The sequence below is a fragment of the Talpa occidentalis genome, unplaced genomic scaffold, assembly GCF_014898055.3.
Source record: "Talpa occidentalis isolate TD23 unplaced genomic scaffold, MPIMG_talOcc4v2.1 talOcc4.11, whole genome shotgun sequence".
NCBI classification, from domain to species: Eukaryota; Metazoa; Chordata; class Mammalia; order Eulipotyphla; family Talpidae; genus Talpa; species Talpa occidentalis.
The window spans coordinates 93,087,812-93,100,468 of record NW_023601104.1 but is presented as its reverse complement, the minus strand read 5'-3'; the positions used below and the strand labels follow the sequence as shown (position 1 = coordinate 93,100,468).

At 49.4% G+C, this 12,657-nt stretch overlaps 1 protein-coding gene across 1 annotated transcript in view; it reads left to right on the top strand.

The window, feature by feature from the left end:
- The window catches only part of DYNC1H1 (dynein cytoplasmic 1 heavy chain 1), a 59,878-nt gene that overhangs the window by 11,874 nt on the left and 35,347 nt on the right, over nucleotides 1-12,657 (top strand). Inside the window, exons 6-12 of the mRNA XM_037503885.2 lie at nucleotides 1,127-1,398; nucleotides 1,490-1,717; nucleotides 5,589-6,665; nucleotides 7,070-7,249; nucleotides 8,223-8,372; nucleotides 10,093-10,239; nucleotides 12,294-12,434. Coding sequence (XP_037359782.1) covers nucleotides 1,127-1,398; nucleotides 1,490-1,717; nucleotides 5,589-6,665; nucleotides 7,070-7,249; nucleotides 8,223-8,372; nucleotides 10,093-10,239; nucleotides 12,294-12,434 — 2,195 coding nt within the window. The remainder of the gene's footprint in view (nucleotides 1-1,126; nucleotides 1,399-1,489; nucleotides 1,718-5,588; nucleotides 6,666-7,069; nucleotides 7,250-8,222; nucleotides 8,373-10,092; nucleotides 10,240-12,293; nucleotides 12,435-12,657) is intronic.

The following is a 12,657-nucleotide window of genomic DNA, read 5'->3' as shown; positions in this document are numbered from 1 at the left end:
GTTTGTTTTCTTTTTAATAACTTTGAAATCTTTCCTAGTACTTTTTTTTTTTTTTTTAAGATTTTATTTATTTATACAACCACTGGGTACAGTCAGAAGTGCGGGAGGGTGAGAGAATTCTCCAGAGGCAGAGCAGGAAGCAGAACAGTCAGAGTGACGAAATACACTGCTGAGGGGAGCAGCAGGCAGCAGGAGAGGTCTGTGAGCCATGTGGGACCCTCACCCGGCAGCCAGGGATTGAACCGGCGCTGCAGAGGCTGCGGGCAGCTTCGCAACCCAGCACTCAACCGCTGCGCCACCAAGGAGGCCCCCACTTCTTTTTTTTTTTTTTTTTTTTTTTTTTTTATTTTATAGAGGCATGTTTTATTTATTTATTTGTTTGTTTGTTTGTTTGTTTATACATGCACTGGGTACAGTCAGAAGTCCGGGAGGGTGAGAGAATTCACCAGGCCAGAGCGGGGAGCAGAGCAGGCAGAAGGACCGAAGTGCACTGCTGAGGGGAGCAGCGGGCGGCAGGAGAGGTCTGCGCACCATGTGGGACCCTCCTCCAGTGGCCGGGGAGCAGCCGGGGATCGAACCGGCGCCGCAGAGGCCGCGGGCAGCTTCGCAGCCCAGCGCTCAACCACTGCGCCACCGGGGAGGCCCTCTTTTTTTTTTTTTTTTTTTTTTTTTTTAACTAATGCCAGAGAAAGTAAAAAAGAAAAATAGCTCTCAGGTGTGTGCGTGATTCCATTTCCATAACATTCTCTGCTAACTTGATCCCTGGGAATAAAAATTGAATTTTCTAAAAGACAATAGAATTTCTGTTTTTCTAAGCTTCACTGTTAACCACTGGCCACTTTAGATAATAGGCAAAGCAAAATATGGACTCTGGGCCCACCATCCACATCCATTGGACTGTGTAGGGTGACTCATGTCCTTAGAACAGCAAAAATGAGACCCCACTAGAGCCCTCCTGTTAATATGTTTGTTTTTTCAAATGTCATAAACATTTTTCTGTTGCTGAATCTTTTGCAACATCGAAATGTCCCATTGTGAGGGTGTATTTCCTTTGCTTATACATTACTGGCCTGTAAGATCCCCTTCGGTTGTGCACCTGCTGTGAAATCTGTTTCTCTTGGTCTAGGGCTCAAACAGGCCTTGGAAACGGTGAATGACTACAACCCTCTGATGAAGGATTTTCCTCTCAACGACCTGCTGTCTGCCACTGAGCTGGACAAGATAAGGCAGGCGCTGGTTGCGATTTTCACCCATTTGAGAAAGATCCGAAACACAAAATATCCCATTCAGAGAGCATTACGTTTGGTGGAGGCAATTTCCAGAGACTTGAGTTCTCAGTTACTCAAAGTGTTGGGCACTAGAAAGTTGATGCATGTTGCTTATGAAGAATTTGAAAAAGTAAGTTTTAATACATCAGAAAACCAACCTTGGGTCCTTGGGGTGAGAATATGCTTTAATAATAAGCTTTCTTTCTTAAATTGTATCCTAGGTTATGGTAGCATGCTTTGAAGTTTTTCAGACTTGGGATGACGAATATGAGAAACTTCAGGTGTTACTGAGAGACATTGTCAAAAGAAAAAGGGAAGAAAACCTGAAGATGGTGTGGCGGATCAACCCTGCCCACAGGAAGCTGCAGGCTCGCCTCGACCAGATGAGGAAATTCAGACGCCAGCACGAGCAGCTGAGAGCTGTCATTGTCAGGGTCCTGAGGCCTCAGGTGTGACTCTGGGCAGGAGAGGCCCAGATGCGGTTTTTTTTTTTTTTTTCTTTCTTTCTTTCTTTTTAAAGATTTATTTATTTATTTGTTTGTTTATTTATACAAGCACTGGGTACAGTCAGAAGGGCGGGAGGGTGAGAGAATTCACCAGAGCCAGAGCGGGGAACAGAACAGGCAGAAGGACCGAAGTACACTGCTGAGGGGATCAGTGGGCGCGGCAGGAGAGGTCTGTGTACCATGTGGGGCCCTCACCGGCAGCCGGGGATTGAACCAGCACTGCAGAGGCTGTGGGCAGCTTCGCAGCCCAGTGCTCAACTGCTGCGCCACTGGGGAGGCCCCCAGATGCAGGGTTTCTGTGCCTATACCCCTCCCCCCTTTTTAGAGTTGGAATTAACCTTTCATTTTGTACTATTACAGTGCTCCATCTTCTTCCTGTTGCTGTCATCTTTAAGATCGGACAGCTCTGTTGTATTATGTCACTCCAAATCTTGTTTTATACCCATTCTTCCCTGCCCCCCAATTTCATGATCCCTAGAGCCAGACTCCCTGGGTTTTGAATCCTAATTCTACCATTTAACTAGTTATGTGACGTAGACACATTCCATAATCTATTGCATATGCCTGAGATTTACTGAAAGAATTAAATGACTCCTTTTTTTCCTTAGTTCACCTTTCTCTTTCTTATTGGTGCTTTTCTTCCCTTAAAAAACCCAGTCCAGGAATATAAGGTGGATTGATGTACGCAGGTAGAGGAATTGATAAATGGATAAATAGATAATAAAGCCAATATATGGCAGGTGTTGATACTAGCATTGGCTGAATATTATTCATGGGCTCACGGTGGGGTGTGTGGGTGTTCAGTCTATGATCTTCCAAACTTCTGTAGTTTGGAATTTTCTATCAAAGTGTGTTAGATCCGGGGGATAAGGCAGGGTAGGAACCTGCTCTCTGGGAGGTTTCCCTCCCTGGGTGCCTGCCATTGGGGTCAGTTGTAGTAGTGACTCGAGGGAGTCTTTGGACTCGGCATGTACTTTATTAATCAGGGGTGTGTGCGTTCGCGTGCCCTAAATGTTGGCCTGCCCTATCACACGTGAGGCATTTGGGACTAGTGCTGATTCCTCTAGCTTTCCTTAACTCTTCCTGCTTTGATAGCATTTTTTAAAAGATCATTGTGTGTTTTCCTTTGTTTGTAAATCATGTGGCATGCAGCTTTTATATTAGTACATTTTTTTTAATTAAACTTTTCTAACACTGTTGTTCATTTTTGTACAATAGTTGGTGTCTCCACACAGGAGTAGTCGCATAAATCGCCCCTGGCCACAGCACCTGTGAGCCATCACCACAGTCCCTTGTGTGCTTCCCTCCTGCTTTGACCCCCCACCGCCTGCATTCCCCCTCTGGGTGCCCCTGATCTTTATTTGCCTGTAAAGTTTGTCCCTTCTTTACCCTTTGTTCAGTTTCCCTGTATTCCTCCTATAAATGAAACCACCCGATGTTTTTCTTTTTCCTTCTGACTTCTTTCATGGTAGCAGTAACATCTGCACTGGACTTGTGTGTCCTCACAGTGCTCTGTCTGCGTGGGGGCCACTCCGCCTTCACGGAATTGCTGCCGCAGCTGGACACAGGGCTGCCACTTGCTGTTTGTGTCCTGCTGACCTCACTTTCCTCTGTGCCTCTGCTGCCTTCTTCCGTGTCAGTTTTAGTGTCATTCTGATTCCTCTCTAGGCTAGTGGCTGTGTCTGCTGACTTCTGGTAAAATGGGAGGCCCTCATAGCAGCATCGCTCTGTGTCCTCCTGCTTGCACATGCAGCCAGGGAAAACATGCTGGTTAGCTGTCCACACACGTGTGTGTGTGTTATAAATCTAATGCCATGTTGTAAGTTCTGTTGTGTTTTTTTTAATTTTGATTTCTCCCATAACCATAGGCTCTTGTTCCCACTAATTGGGACCACCATACATCCTGGCTAGCCCAGGAGAGCTTTGTTATGGGGAAAAATCAGGCTGTAGGCCAGAGGAGCAGGGATGAAAGAATTCATCAGAGAGTGGAGTGCAGGAAAGGCAGATTTATTGAAAACCTGCACAGGAGCAAAGGGTGAGATTGGAGATAGCATCTGTGCCTGTAAGTTCTATATAAAACACAAAAATATATTTTTGTAAATTTTCTAGTTCTTCCCATTCTTTCCTATGGATCTGAGTTACTGTTTGGTGTCTTCTCTCTTTAAGGGGATTTTTTTTATTATTTCTTGTCCCATAGGTTGGCTGGCAACGTATTACTTCATTTTTTAATCAGAAAATATGTTTTGCTTTCCTATTTGAGGGAGAGTTTCACTAAATAGAGAATTCTTGGTTGATAGCAAGTTGTAAATCTCCCCAGACTTCATTTTTGCAGGGCTCCTTGGGGTCTTCTGTGTGTGTCTAGTTTCTCAGTTTCTTTCTCATTTCCAGATACTCCCCTTGGAAATGTTCTGCTCCCACAGCAACACTGCAGGTTTTTGCAGGTGTGAGTTTGGAGGTGGGGGCACCTCGAGGCCAGAAGGGCCATCAGTTGGCCATCCTCACTGGACAGTAGTACTTTGTGGGAAGTAAAGATGTCTCAAGTCCCGGCTGGTTTTGTTTTCCATTGTGGTGAAATTTGTTAAGTTGTAACCAGCACGCTTTCCCCGGTTGCATGTGCTGTTCGTTAATCATTTTATCTAGTTTTTGTCTTCAGAATGTTTTTAATGAATAAAATGCACAGGCTTGCAGAGAAAGTTGTTAGCAATTTTGATGTTATGATATAATCTATGTGTTCTCCAGAAACACATAAAATAGCAAGATCACACACTGGGCCTGATGCCAGCATTCTGAAGCAGCGATGTGTATAAACATGCTCTCGAGATAGGCACCTCACAGCTGCAAAGTGGGGGTGTGTGCTGGGGCAGAGTCATGGAATTGCAGAAAACTGACTGTTCTGCGTGCTCATAATTGCAAGAAATGCTAAGTTTTAGTTAGGGGTTAGTGAAAATGATTATAATTTCCTCCAAACAAATCCACCCACTGTTGGAATTTCACCCAAGGCACCTGTGTACTCCAGGTCACCCTGCCTAGCTTTGTAACTGGGGTGTGGGCCCGAGGTGCCGTGGACTATAACTCTTCCTGGGACACAGGTACCACGTCTGCTCCATTCTTCCCCGGTAGCGTGTAGAGAACTGAACAGTTGTTTCTTCTTTATATTTCTTCTTTGTTGTAGCTCTTGTCCCTCTGGTGTGGCGCTTCCATGGTTACAACCTAAGGTTTTAAAAAATCAAAAGGGAAGATCACTCTGCTGGCTACTAAGTTACAGCTAGCACCTCTGAGAAATACCTGAGGACCCAGGTTTTAACACATAATTTTAACTTTTTTTTTTTTTTAAGATTTATTTATTTATTTATACAAGCACTGGGTACAATCAGAAGCACAGGAGGGTGAGAGAATTCACCAGAGCCAGAGTGGGGAACAGAACAGGCAAACCGATGAAATACACTGCTGAGGGGAGCAGCGGGCACGGCAGGAGAGGTCTGTCGCTCCATGTGGGACCCTCACTGGTGGCCGGGGATCGCACCAGTGTTACAGAGGCTGCGGGCAGCCCCGTAGCCCAGCACTCAACTGCTGCACCGCCAGGGGAGGCCCTATTCTAACTTCTTAAGCAATGAAGCCGGATTGTCAGATCTTTACGGTGCGCAGTGAAAATAGACACCGTAGTATTTCACTTGGTTTTACTGAGTTGTGGTTTATAACTAAAAGTTACAGACTTAATTAGCTGAGTCCTAATTTGTGTGGCACGTGCTGCTGGTGTGCAGCAAAATAAAAATACCTGCTTGGTTCGCCTTTTTTACAAATCCTTCTCTTTTAGGTCACGGCTGTTGCACAGCAGAACCAGGGGGAGGTACCTGAGCCCCAGGACATGAAAGTAGCTGAGGTTCTCTTTGATGCTGCTGACGCTAATGCTATCGAGGAAGTGAACCTTGCTTACGAGAACGTCAAGGAGGTGGATGGGCTCGACGTTTCCAAAGAAGGCACAGAAGCGTGGGAGGCTGCGATGAAGAGGTACGACGAGAGGATTGACAGGGTGGAGACCCGCATCACCGCCCGCCTTCGAGACCAGCTGGGCACAGCCAAGAATGCCAACGAGATGTTCAGGATCTTCTCCAGGTTCAATGCCCTATTTGTCAGGCCTCACATCCGTGGGGCCATCCGTGAATACCAGACCCAGCTCATCCAGCGTGTGAAAGACGACATCGAGTCTCTTCACGACAAGTTCAAGGTCCAGTACCCACAAAGCCAGGCGTGTAAGATGAGCCATGTGCGGGACCTGCCGCCTGTGTCGGGGTCCATCATCTGGGCAAAGCAGATTGACAGGCAGCTGACTGCCTACATGAAGCGTGTGGAGGACGTTCTGGGCAAGGGCTGGGAGAACCATGTGGAAGGGCAGAAGCTGAAGCAGGACGGAGACAGTTTCCGCATGAAGCTCAACACTCAGGAGATATTCGACGACTGGGCCAGGAAGGTGCAGCAGCGCAACCTTGGCGTCTCGGGGCGCATCTTCACCATCGAGAGCACGCGGGTTCGGGGCCGCACGGGAAATGTCCTGAAGCTGAAAGTGAACTTCCTGCCCGAGATCATCACACTTTCCAAAGAAGTACGGAACCTCAAGTGGCTTGGTTTCCGTGTCCCGCTGGCGATTGTGAACAAGGCGCACCAGGCCAACCAGCTGTACCCGTTCGCCATCTCACTGATCGAAAGTGTGCGCACTTATGAGCGGACCTGCGAGAAGGTGGAGGAGCGAAACACCATTTCCCTTCTGGTGGCTGGCTTGAAGAAGGAAGTGCAGGCACTGATCGCCGAGGGCATTGCCTTGGTGTGGGAGTCCTACAAACTCGACCCCTATGTGCAGCGCTTAGCAGAGACTGTTTTCAACTTCCAGGAGAAGGTGAGTTGCATCCTGGCGCGCAGCGGCAGTGAGTTGAATAGATGGTGGTGGGCTCAGCGATGCCTTCGTCCTCCGGTTGGAGTCCCAAGTAGCTGATGCTGCCAAAGGCCCGTCGGCTGAGTGCTTCACACTCTGGGCTCTTTGGTGGCATTGGGGCTTCTGGGAGATCGTGCACTGTCACCGAGGCAGAAACCTGGGAAGAGGCGGCCGGTGTACCTGCCATACCCAGAGGTGGGAGGAGAGCCTTGTTGCTCAAAACCACGGTGTAGTGTGAGCCCAGGGACACCTGGAAGTCACGGGACTTGTTTTGTTGCAGTGTTCTCGAACCGGTAATGCCTCCGAGGTGTGCTTCCATATAAAAATAGGGAGTGGGCATCTTAACTGTTAAGCATATCTTTGTTTAGGTGGATGACCTGCTGATCATTGAGGAGAAAATAGATCTGGAGGTCCGTTCCCTGGAAACGTGCATGTATGACCATAAGACCTTCTCAGAGATACTGAATCGAGTCCAGAAAGCGGTGGACGACTTAAACCTGCACTCCTACTCCAACCTGCCCATCTGGGTCAACAAGCTGGATATGGAGGTGAGGGGGCGGAGTGCGAGTAGTGCGCTTCCTTCTCCTGGCAGTGGAGGGCGCTCCCTGTTGCATAAGTTTGTCTGTCTCTGAAATGCATTTTCCATAGAAACCACCAGTGATGACCAGTTTCCCCTCCTGAAATCCCACTTAACCAGCAGGAGAGTGATTTGGGCCTCACTTCTGCTCCAGGCTGGCGGCAGATAGTGCGGAGGGGGAATGAGCACCTCATTTCTGGGCATTTGACTACCTCCTACTTGCCCTGGCCTGTTCTCCAGTGATTTAGGCTGTATCTCTTGGGCCTCCCCTCCAGGAATGGACCCTCTCTGATAAGCCTGCTCTCTCTACCCACAGACCCCCCCCCCCCACCTTTAAAAAGGAAGAGCCTACAGTAACATCCCTGTTCTTCCTGGTGTGGAGGAACCTGTCTCTGTGGGAGTACGGGGGAGCATGTGCCTGGCCTGAAGTGCACTTGGCCCCCTATGTGGCGTGTGCAAGTGGGACTGCAGGATAGCTGGCAAGAGCTCAGTTAGCCTTACCAGGGCTTGACAGCGAGAGTCAACAAGCTCTCCCTGCCAGTTCCACGAGGGCTGGGGTTTTCTTCCCACCCCCTGGTTGCTTCCCCTGGCGATTGTGCAGCCTGAGACAGACCCTGGGGAGTGACCAGATGTCACAGAAATGTACACACCTCATTCTGGATCAGAGAAGGCTCTCTTCTTTCTCTGTCAAAAGAAGATGGTTTAATCTCCAAATTCTACAGTTTCTTAGTTTTATCTCTGAGGTTGCCAGGGAAACACTCTGGTAAATTTTCTGATTTCTGCTATACACATTCAAGACCTTCGGGGCGTGATGCTTCACCCACAGACCAGGAACACAGCCAGCCCAGCAGTCGAGGATGTGACCACATGACTACTGTGGCAGGCGACTGTATCCTTAACCTGAAACAAACTTTGTTCAGCGGTTTCTTAACTGTTCTTTCTAGATTGAAAGGATATTGGGCGTTCGCCTACAAGCTGGCCTTAGAGCGTGGACCCAGGTGCTTCTTGGACAAGCTGAAGATAAAGCAGAAGTTGACATGGACACAGACGCACCACAAGTTAGCCACAAGCCTGGCGGAGAGCCCAAGATCAAAGTGAGTATGCCATGGCCTGGTTGGGCAGTAAGTACAACAGAGCCCTCCCCTTGAACGAACAGTCACTTCATAATGGACGAAAGGCTGCTTACCCAGGACCCGGGTCTCATCGTGGGGGCTGCTATGTGGGCACCGCTGACCCCAGCCTTCCTGTACCACGCTTATGGGCACTGCCCTGGGAGGTCTTCTCCCCATGTCTCTCGGCCTCATTCTGATCACGAGAAAGAAGCCCTTATGAGAGTCATGCCACACAACATCGGAGCCCTATTCTGCCTGGGCGTTCAGGGTCATGGGGGTGGGGGGGAAATAGAGAAAATGTCATGTGTCAGAAGACGAAGGAGATGGGACGACTGCCTTGCGTCCTGGGTTCGCCCGAGAGCCTGGAGGAAGCCGGTGTCAGGAGTGTTGTCCTGTTCAAGCTGTTTTGGTGACTATGTCACATTAGAGGGTAAGGCTGGATGGAGCTGGTGAAGGTGTAGGGAAGGCCGTCATACTTTAGTGGCAGTTCTATAAATCTAGAATAATTTCAAAAACAAAAATTTTTTTAATGAAAAATATGTCTTAGGGAAAAATCTGTAGTGGGAAAAGAAAACCTTTGCTTCCCAGACACGTGCAAGGTTATATTTTAAGACCTGAATGTCATCTACAAGTGAAAGTTCAGGCTGTGACGCCAGTCACTGATTTCACAAAACTCCGAACTAGAGTCTTGGGGGAGCGCAGGAGCAGGGCAGATATCTCGGCGGGGACACTCCAGTACTGCCAAGCGCCTGTCGCGTGTCTGTGAAGGAATGTCAGTGGGAGCCTAGCACGGTTTCTAGAAAATCCTGTTAATTCAAGCTGTGCAAGTAGGTTTTGCCTATAAAGGTCCACTCTGCAGTGGTTCGTTGAGCTACATGTGTGTTGTAAATAGTTACAGTGTTTGTGTTCCTTGCACTTACAAGGTCCCGCATGGTGGAAGCCCATGAGAACGGTGCATGTGTCAGCTCTGAGCTGAGAACAGAGAGCTTGCTTCCCTGCCAGACCTGGCTTTTCACTTTCCCCTCATGTTTGGAAAACACACTTTGGACTCGTGGATATGCCTCCCAGAGCTTGCTTTTTAAAACTCTGAGATGCAGAGCAGCAAGTGAGCATGTCTAAGCTCATGAAACCACCCAGTGGAGAGTGTCAGGGTTCCTGCTTGGCTTCGAGCCCTGGCTGCTGGCCGGCTGTCAGTGAGGGCTTGCGCCAGCCTCCTACCATCAGTGCCTCGGGCTTAGAGTCACATGCAGAGAGGCCATCGCACACCTACTCCCGCTGTCTCCCCAGTGCCTGTTGTGTGTTTGGTGTCTGCCCTCTGACGTGATGGGGGCACGACAACACAGGAAATTGTGAAAGGGCATGTCTAATGCCAGAAGCTCAGAAGTTCATAGGAAGTGCTGTGTACCGAGACATTGTGTTTTTTTATTAAAGGTTTATTTATGCATATAAGAACTGGGGTGCAGGCCAGAGACAGTGGGGAGTAAGACAGGCAGAACCACTGAAACTCTGCTGAGGGGAGCAGCGGGGAACAGGAGAGGTCTGCTGCGCCCTGTGGGTCAGCTCCCTGGCCGGGGATCATACTCAGGCCGCAGTGGCTGCTCATAGCCTGGCGGCACTGAGACTAACCCCTGCGCCACCAGGGAGGCCCATAACAAGACGGTTTATCAGGACAGATGGCTGAAATGAAATCTTTCATTCACAGAACGTTGTTCATGAGCTAAGAATAACCAACCAGGTCATCTACTTGAATCCGCCCATTGAAGAGTGCAGGTACAAGCTGTACCAAGAAATGTTTGCCTGGAAGATGATCGTGCTGTCTCTTCCCAGGATCCAGAGTCAGAGGTACCAGGTGAGCCTCCCTGAGACTCAGGGACACCTGCACCCCGCTTGTTGCATCTTTCCACATAACTTTAGTTATTCAGGTCACATTGCTTTATGACACTGTGTCTCTAAACTGCTTCTTTCCACACACAGCTCCTCCGGTGGCCTTCCACACTCCAGACTTCAGGCTCAGAGTCCTAAGGGAAAGGGAAGGTCAACCTCGTGTGGCCTGGCCCTTTCCGAGACTTTCCGAGGCTGCAGCTGTGCTCACAGTGGTCTCTCAGGGATTCCCTCCATGAACTGCTGTGGGAATTTTTACTTCCAGCTGCTCCCTACTCCCCACTATATATGATGGAACTTTGCAAACAGATGTGAAAATAGAGGGGCTGGCTCGCGCAGCCCATCTTTGTAAGCCTTTGGTCAGTTTTGCTTTTTTATATTCTCTTCCCCACCTCTCGCCGCTGGGCTATTTTGAAGGAAACCCCAGGTAAAACATGCTTCTGTTAGTAACTTCTAGAGCACAGGGAAAACTCAAAAGACGCTTTGGTCCCTGGGCTCTAGGTAATGTTACTTCTAAACAGAACCAGTGGTTTTCAAATAAACCCATTGCATGACCTCTGTATTAACAGGCTCCCACGAAGATAGGAATCTTGTTAGAAAGTATATCTATGAACACAGACTCAGTACTTTCTAGAACTTTCTGAGGTAACAACCACCCAGAGGTTGGCCACTGTGGCAGTGCTTGACCAAAACCTGGCCCCTCCAACCCATCCAAACCAGGCTGAGGCCTGGCCGCTGCCCAGGGACCCGAGTGCAGCAAGGACGAGTGCATCTGTCACACATCTCCTGCTTCACCAGAGAACTCTGTCCACAGTGTTCCCCCGTGTACCCCAACTACCAGCCAACACCTCTGTCCACTGACCCCCAGTCCTCCCCTTTCTCCGGAGTTCCTGTCGGCAGCCAGTCTTGACTCCTGTGCCTAGCCGTCTGCTTCCCTGTGCGTCTTGGTAGCACAGGCACCCTCTGCTCAGGCACCCGTGGGGCGTCTCTGCCCTTCCCGGGGCACCACCTTGTGGCTGCTTAGTTCGGGACTGGGCAGGGGTGTGCTCTCCTGCTGTGCCTCCCACCTTGCTGGCCAGTCTCCTCAGCTTCCTCTGGGCAGTCCCTCTCCACGCTCTCTGTCTCATCCTGTCTGTACAGGAGTCAGATTAAATGCTGACTCTGTGCTTGTGACTCGTGCCTTTCTTGTCTCCACCTTCAAAACCAAACCTGATCTTTCTTTCCACGTCCATCGCCAGCAGCTCAGTCTCAATCCGGTCACACCCCACTCGGGTCACCAGCTCTCCCCCCTTGCTGACTCTGCCTCCGCCTTTGCCCCTAAGGTCTGTGCTCAGCACAGCAGCTAGTCAGCCTTCAATTGTGCCATGACCTTGAGTCGGTTCTTTTCTGAGCTGTTACTGGCTTCCCGGCATGAGGTAGCTTGCTGGGCCATATGTGAAAAACTGCTTGTTCTGCTCCTGCTCCTCACCTCGTGGCTTCTCCAGCCACACCAGACTTGTGCTCACCCACAGGCATAATCTTGGCCCTGGGCCTCTGCTCTCGCTGTCTCTCCGCTTGGCAATCCCACTGAAGAAGAATCACAGGGCTCCGCCCCTCTCTTCTCCAGCCTCCGCTCAGATGTTGCCCTCACTGAGCTCTTCCTGACCTCCCTATTTCAAACACAGCTGCCCCCGCACTCCTATTCTCTATTTTCTTGGTTTTTCTCTGTTGTACTTCTTAGCGTTTGCATCCTGCATGTTTTGCTGTTGTACTATCTCCACCACAGAAAGGAATTGACTCTGTGAGCAGGGTTTGTATTCGTAGCGCCTGTCACATCACAGGCCTACAGGGGGTAAAACAAACAAATGACCACTTCATCAAGTCCGTCTCGCTCCGTCTGCACTCTCATTTGAGAGTTCAGGTCTGGGCCCTGCTCCTTAGGCCGTGAGCTGTCACTTTTATTGTGAGCTCTTCTTCCAGCCTGTTCTAATCAAGTGGACACAGGTGCACACTTCCTGCATTCATTTCGGCCTCTGTTGGCAGGTGGGTGTGCATTACGAATTGACCGAGGAGGAGAAGTTCTACCGGAATGCTCTGACACGCATGCCTGACGGCCCTGTGGCCCTGGAAGAGTCCTACTCCGCGGTCATGGGCATTGTGACCGAGGTGGAGCAGTATGTCAAGGTGAGGCACCTCGCCCTACTCAGTGCTTTTGCATATGGGAGAGTGATGTGGGTGTGAAAGGGTTTTGACTATCAGTTTGATTCACTGGATGTTTATTAAAAAAAATCAATAGGACAGATCTTCTGGGATACTGTTATTTTGGAGAACAGTAAATTTTATTTTTTGATAGGGAAATTCTGCGCTTTTGAAGTGGGAACTTCCCTGTGTGGCATAGACACTGACC